Genomic DNA, 7,877 nt, shown 5'->3' on the forward strand with positions numbered 1-7,877 from the left:
TCACTCACTGAAAAGCTTCTTTTATAAAAATATCCTGGTTCCATAAACTTCTGTTTCAGCTGAACACTGAACGTATTTTCACCGAATGTCAGCAGAGCCTCTTCTTTCTCCTGAAACTCCTAAAACTCCGGCTTCACCAGACCTTTTCTCAGCTTCTCATTTATCATCACTGCTTGCTGTGGAGCTCTGACTCGTCGTAATATTCCAGATTAAATCATCCAACTGGGCAGTAAAGTTACAGACCAGCACCAGCAGTCGCTGAAAGACCAGTACGACTCCAGAGTCCTGAGGACGGTGCAGAGACCTCCACAGACACCTCAAACCCACCGAACCCTCGCCACATCCTGTTCAGGTCCCACAGCTACACGTCCCTTCCACTGACAGAGAGGACGTCCTCTGGTTTCGTCCCGACTTCTGTCCACTTGGTAAAACAGCTGATAAATAAATTAATTTGACCTAATTCATTTAATGTTTTTATTGTTATGATCAGTATAAATGGATATGTTATGAGTACATGTTTTATTTATAAATAAAATTAATTTAACTAGAAACCCAGTAAAACCTGCTGGTCCAGTTGGCGGCCATGTTTGCAGCTACACCCTCCCCCTGTCGGCGTGAGTCCCGCCAGCTGCTCGTTGTGAGAAAAACAGGAAATAATTTCATCTTTTGTAACTATATTAATGAAAATAAAAGGTTTTTTTTTATTCAAACGTTTCTGTCAAAGCATCGAGTTGCTGTAAAATCTTCGTCCTTTAACAGGTCTTAAACATGAACGTGCAGGAACCCTGCAACGTGCAGAGTGTGATGTAAGGACCAGAGCAGGACGACATCGTCGCTTCGCTTCTGCTGAATCAGCCTTCAGGAAGTCGGATCATCTTTTCTGCTTCTCGCCTGGTTTTCTGGAAGATCCACAGATTGAATTTACTCGTCACAATTAACACATTAAGGCATGTGTCAGTGTGTGTGTGTGTGTGTGTGTGTGTGTGTGTGTGTGCAGGAGCAGCGTATGTGCAAAGAGGTGCAAACGTGCACGCTGTGCCTGAACGTGTGAAGCGTGTGAGCGTATGTGTGTGCGCGCGGCGTGGCTTCCAGGCATCATCTGCAGCGCGCCTGTGCTGCTGCTGTCCGGCTCATTAGCACTTTTCGGAAAACAGGCTAATGGAAACAACAGCTCTGCATGTGTGGAAAAGCAGTTACTTCAACACCATCAGCTGCTTCGCCATGTTTCCTTCGCGATTCGCTGCGAATGCTGCACGGAGCGGAAAACCCTCAACACGACCCACCGAACAGGTGAGAGCAGAGACAGGCGAGTCCCATCGTTGCCACGTCATCATGTTTCAGCTTTTTTTCTCTTTTTAAAAAGGGATGAAATTAAAATATATATCATTCATGTTGTTGCCATGACGACAGCATCCCACAAAGCGTTTCAAGTCAAACTCCATCTTTTAAAAAGTATTTCAGGTGATTTTTTTCTCTCAGCCGCCTTTGTTTTAACCGTTTATGTGAGTTTAAGATAAAAAACATTTCATCTATGGACTCCAGCTGAGGTAGTAAACATTTTCACCTTGTAACTCAAACTTTGTTGTGTCTTTGGTTTGCATTTAAAACTGGTTTCCATGACAACATTCTCCTTTAATCCCGCTGGAACTGAACGTCATGGAAGCTGTGTGTGGTGGATTGATCAAGATAAAACTAACAAATGAAAGTGATCTAAAGTGGTAAAAACCCTCCAAAAGTTACACCATCCCCACATCGTCCGCCCCCCGTTTGTTTCCACAAAACTAAACCAAACAAAGACAAACTACTTCTGTCAGCAGGTGAAACGTCGTGGTAATGATCCAGAAATCGCTCCAGAACTCAGAACGTGGAATCCGCCCAGTTTGGGAACCGCTGACCGTCGTTTTAATCATCCGGCAGAGTTTTTATCCATCAGGATGTAAAATGCAGTGTGTGTGTGTGTGTGTGTGTGTGCGTAAGCACAGCTGTGGCTGTACGGTGGCCATCAGGGGCCAAAATTCTTCTTGCGATGGCTGCACTACCGGTAACTGAATGAAATGAAAAATACTTTATTAATCCCCAAAAGGAAATTCAATATTGTAGTATATAATAATAACTAGAGGAGGTCTTGTTCCAGAGGCTGACAGCTGCTGGCAGGAATGATCTTCTGTCTTTCAGGCTTAACTGCAGGTGTACCGTCTTCTTCTGTGGTCTTTTTAAGGTGTTACTTATCCCAAGCAGCCCTCTGGCTAAGCTGCATTTTTAGAGCTTGTTTGTCCTTTCAGAGGCACCGTAGTTAAACTGGAGCATTCATAACAGATATATTACTGAAGTGATTAGAGACCAATAGAAACACCGTTTTACGATATATTCTATTTTTATGTCATTGAATTCCTTGTGTTTCATGCAAGTCGGTGGTCGGGACCCCGATGGGGGTCGCCAGGTAGTTGTAAAACATATATAGCCTATATCTATCATATAAATCAGGGATTTTACCAGGCTTGTCCAAATTAAACCACCAAGCAGGGATAATTGTGTGAAATGAGCTTTTTAAACACATCATGTTGAACATCTGAACGTTTCTACGGGAGAAGATGATGCTGGGCATGCAGCATCCTTGTTACAGAACCAACAGAAACCACTTTGTCCTGCTTCTCTGCGGGGATTCTGGGAGTTTTCCAGCCCAACATCCAGACGATGCTGCAGGATGAAACAGCTGAAGCATCAGTCATGGCGTGAGGGTCACAAACACCACGTTGTCTCAGGGGTCACGGTTTAAAAAGTTCAAGGACCAAAGTTCAACCGAAGGTCAGACTGCAGCGCCGGAAGCTGCTGTGGCGCTACGGCGTTCAGTAAACACGTTGAAATGACAGAATAATTACAGATGAGTTGCAGTTTGTCTGGAAGGACTGCAGGGAAAGACATTTTTCTCCAAAGCCAACATGGCAGCACAGCTCAGCAAGATGAGCGGAAGATGTTTACGTCTATGTGTGTTTATGTCTAGTCTAGAACAGGTTGTACTGGAACAGAATTTCTACAGTCAGGTTAGTAAAAGACACGACCAAGCAGGAGATGTGAGTCTGAAAACGCCTCTCACTGAGCACGGTGGCGGAGGGACCGTGATGTGGGCTTGTTTTACAGGACCTGGACACCCTGCAGTCATTCACCACAAGCCTCAAATCACCGAAGCAACGCCGCTCTGCTTTGTAGCTCGCTCCAGATCCATGCCTTCACATCGCTCCGGACCCTCCGAGCAGCCGGACTCGCTTCTCTCTGCTGGATCCTGCTCATCTGAACGCTTCACCTCAGCAGCTGCAGCGACGTCGATCTGTTCAGATGACCTCCGAGCGGATGCGGTTGAGGATTCGCTTCATGGTCAGACGGCTACGAACACTTTCCAGCTATAACACACACTCATCCGTCACCGGTTGCCCCGATTTGTCTAAATGTCACACAAACTGTCAGATCCCAACCTGTCAGCGTTTAGCTGCAGCAGCTGCTGCTTCAAAGCGACGCAGCGCAGCGGGGAGACACGAGGAAATGCTAGTTCCTATCCATATGGTGTCCGGCTACACACACACACACACACACACACACACGCGCGCATGGAGAGGAAGAATCTAACAGCCTATCTTTGGCTCGCCCACATAAATGTCCACTTGGCTCTGCTCTGATCACATAATTGCCTCGTACACACCTCTCCCACACACACACCGAAAGAGAGAGCACACACACTAAAGCGCACCGTACACACTCCCTCTTCAGCGGACAGTTCGCACATGCAGGAATGCCTGCGAGCACACGCGTGTGCACACACAGCGAACAAACCCTCCCACAGCTCACCCACACACAGCGAACACAATGAGGAGCGGCCGAGCCAGACATGCAGAAACAAAAAGGGTGAGAAGAGACAAAAACCACCAAACTGGGAGAAGAGTGGGCGCTTTTACTCTGGCAGAACGGAAACGTCGTCCTGCAGCTTCTCCTCTGTTCAGCAGAATGAACATTAATCCGTTTTAATTCTGGAAGTTTAAAGCTAAACTTACGGCTGGTGTGGAAGGTCTTAACCCTTAACGTCCCGGTCCTCCATCCGGTCGAAGTTCATTTGCAGTGAATTGGATGAGTCTCTTTAAAAAGATGTGGAAATAAACTCGCCTGAGTATCCACTAGCTGGTTCTGGTACGTAAAACCCAAACGTAGGACACGTCCACATCAGCCTCTCTGATCCGAGTCCGTTTGGGGAAATGTGAACGCTCCAAACTAATCCTGATTCAGACCAAAGAACCGGACTCGGTTTGCCTACAAACGCAGGTCTCGATCCGTTTCAAGCGGACCAAATCCAGGAAGCGGACTACAAACCAAGTTCCTTCCTTGTAATGCGTTACATCCACGGCCACTTTAACGTACACCTCGGTTGCTTGTTAGCACAGCTTGAGGCTACAATTCCCACAGACTCACCAGAACTGGACAATAGAAGATGGAGAAACGTTGCTGGTCTGATGAGTCTCCAGTTCAGCTCCACATTCACATGGTAGGATCAGAATCTGCTGGAAACATCATGACAACATGGATCCATCCTGCCGTCAGGATCACCGCTTCAGGCTGCTGCTGGTGGAACGGTGGTGAGAGGTTTTCCTGGGTCCCTTTGGTCCCCTTAGTACCAACATGACCTGGTCTAACCATCACAGCGTACCTGAGTGTTGCTGCTGACCGTGTCCATCCTGGTTTTAACAAGGTGGGCCTGATAAACATCTACAAACTTGGACATAAAAACTGCAAATGACCACTTTACACTTATATACAAAGCTTCTTATAAGATGCACCTTCACAAAAACACACTACTTTGTATTTTTCAGGCTAATCACAATTATTGAACTCAGTGTTAAATGCAGAACGCAGGTGGGAATAAATGCAATGAATATTTGTCTTTACAAACGACAAAACATTCAGTCAAAGATTCTGCAGGCTTGTTTATCACAGCATCCAACCTTCATCCAAAAGCATGCATATTCCTGCATAATTGTTGTTTCTGGTATTAAAACAGAAACAACCAGATGGCAGGATGAAGGAGAACAGAGCCTAAATATAAGCAGCGCATTGTTAAAGCCATCCCAGCAGACACAGCAGTTATCAGTTCTTCTGATCAGACATCCTGGAGAATGTTTATGTGAATGGAGCAAACAGTTGACCTGCTTAGCCCAAAGAGAAAGGAAAGGACAAAGAGCAAAGGTTCAAGTTAGAAAGCAATCCAGCTTCTTCCATCTTAATATTTACTGTCCCAATGGTTCCATGTTGGACAGAAGTTCACTCATTAACCACAACAACTGATTTTTATTTTACAGAAACCTGCAGATGATATCAAAACTAATCGTCCCTGTTTCTATCCAACAGTTTCTTCACTGGACAACAGTTATTTCTTCTTTCTTTTCTTACAATTATTCTAACTTTATTCTCTTTGTATAATAAAAGCTGGATTGCACCAAACTGGATGTAACTGAACAACGTACAGGACCAGTTTAAGGTTTGGACATGCTAACCCTCACATAAAAAACACACATGTGAACCACATGTGTCAACAATATGTGCAGCATTTGTTAACTCTGAGATTTCTTTGGACTAACATTTAGAAATACGTAAAGAACTAGATATGCAGAGCAGTATAACAGGACCGATACGCTGACGGCTGGAAAGCAAAGAAAGAAAAACCTAAATTAATATAACTAAAACAAGCAGCCCAAAAAGGCTAATTCCAAAAATCACGCTGGGTATATAAGTGGAAATAAAAATAAGTAAAACGTCCCTCGTTTTACTTATTTTTGTACGCCACAGTTCCTGCCTAACAAGCAACTGATAAAGTCCCGTTGACCACCGCTTAGAAATCAATCAAAGCTGCTGGAATGTTTGCAGAAAAAAAACCCCCAATCTTCTGAAACTCCCCCCAAGGAGTCACATTTTCTCATTTTACCTTCATGACAACTGTGGGGGGGAGTGAATTTTTTTCTAACTCGCCCGTTTAAAAGTCATTTAATCTTGAAGTTCGGCATATTTAGGGGCGTGTCCTTTTGATTGACAGGTACACAATATCCCATACAAGAAGGAGTGATTTTGTAGCTGATTAACAACGTGACTTAGCTTTAGCCAGCTTACCTCCGTTAGCTTGTTAGCTCCTGTTAGCTCCGGGTTAGCTTGGTTAGCTCTTAGCGAAGAATTCGATAGATGTCAATTATCCACCTACATGCTCTCAACCCCCCTCTCAGCTCCATCTCTTTATCCATTTTAGTATTTTCCAGGCGTGACGTTGCTAAGGTGGCAACGGTGGAAACCGTCCATTGAGGTTCAATTCAGCTCTTCAGATGACGTCATGGAGGCGCCGCCCATCTTTCATGTACAGTCTATGCTTTTCATACAGATGTGAAGAGTACAATCCGTTCCTTCATGCAACTCTTGACATATTTCCATACCTTAAATGTTCCTCTAAGTGTTCAGTGCTTAAAACTTTTTATATACAAAATTCAGTCTTTAAGAGACACATGAAATATCTTTTTTTTTTTTTTTTTTCCCTTTACAGTTTCGAAGAAATGATAAACTGTTCAGCCTTTCTCTGCAAATACAGTGTTTCAGCAGGATCACACACATAAAAGAAGATTAGAAATCTCTGTGGGTAACCTCAAACTACCTCAATTAAACTGCCATAAACAAGACTCAGTGGGAAGCCATCAAACTGTGATACAAGACATAACAGGAAAATCAATTCTAATCCGATTCGCAGAACTCAATGACCAAAGTTTGCTTAAATTGTTCAGCAATTTTCTGTGTTTTTGTCACTTCCAGGGCGGACTTGGCAGGACTGCAGGACACTAAATTACTAAATAGATACAGAACGTCTAATTGAAGAAGTATGGTTCAAATATTCTGTACAAACACAGTGACAGTTTGAAATCGAATCCCAATGCTGAGCAGCAAATGGGAAGCTCACCCCAACATTCCCAATGCTCCGTGTGACACAAAACATTATTGAGACTGCATGCGTTGTATCAATAGCCCAATCCAACTCCTGTCAAGCCAACAAATCGATTGTGAATAAAAGATCATCAGCAGATCTGTCATCAGCTGGCCCACTAACGCACAAATGAGCACAGCACACAATGACAGCGACACTCAAACAGGCTGATCATTACACCTCCTCAGCAGAAAAAGAGGCCTGGATGCAGAGATACGGCCATCTGAGCTCAGAGATGGAGTCTGTAGAGGAGTTATCAGAGAAAGGAAGAGTGAGTGATTGCAAAGAGAACCGGCAAGGGCAAAGCGCAAGTACATAACCGCTGCGACGAGATTTCAGAGCGTCAGAAAGAACAGAGGTGAAAGAAAATGACCAGGTAAAGCAAACAAAGCTCGGATTTGACAGAAAGGTAGAAAAAGAGTGAGTTGAGTGTGAAGAGAAGCGATAACAGGTGTGTGCAAAGAAAAAAGGACAGCGAAATAGCAACAAAAAGCTCCGAAGAAAGAAGAGAAGTTTCAGGAACAGAAAGTCGGAAACAAACAGACACTGAGGTTCTTCATCCTACCTGAGTTCCTCTTGGAGATGTACTTGACATCATCACAGGCTCCAAAGGCAAAGAGGAGCAGCAGGAGGAAGAGGAGAGGTAAAGTCTTCATCTCCTTGTTTTCCACCAGCACCTTGAGCAAATGAGACAGAGAAGAGACAAGGCTTAGGATGCAAGCAATCCAATTTTTCATTCAAAAAACAGTTAAAAACATGCAAAAAATACAGCCTTAATGATTCTAAATGACAAAAACAATCCAAGTATGCTATTTCTGCTCATCTTCAGGGTCATTTTAAACACCTAAAACTACTTAAAGCAATGAAAATTACAGAGGAA

The 7,877-nt window shown here is 44.0% G+C and overlaps 1 protein-coding gene across 1 annotated transcript in view; it reads right to left on the reverse strand.

Annotated features, from left to right (window-relative positions):
* The window catches only part of il1rapl2 (interleukin 1 receptor accessory protein-like 2), a gene marked incomplete at both ends in the record, with an annotated part of 457,831 nt that extends 450,178 nt beyond the window's left edge, over positions 1 to 7,653 (reverse strand). Inside the window, one exon of the mRNA XM_079250294.1 lies at positions 7,563 to 7,653. Coding sequence (XP_079106420.1) covers positions 7,563 to 7,653 — 91 coding nt within the window. The remainder of the gene's footprint in view (positions 1 to 7,562) is intronic.
* Positions 7,654 to 7,877: the final 224 nt, after the last annotated feature.

Source organism: Telmatherina bonti (assembly GCF_933228915.1).
Source record: "Telmatherina bonti genome assembly, chromosome: 12".
Taxonomy (NCBI): Eukaryota; Metazoa; Chordata; class Actinopteri; order Atheriniformes; family Telmatherinidae; genus Telmatherina; species Telmatherina bonti.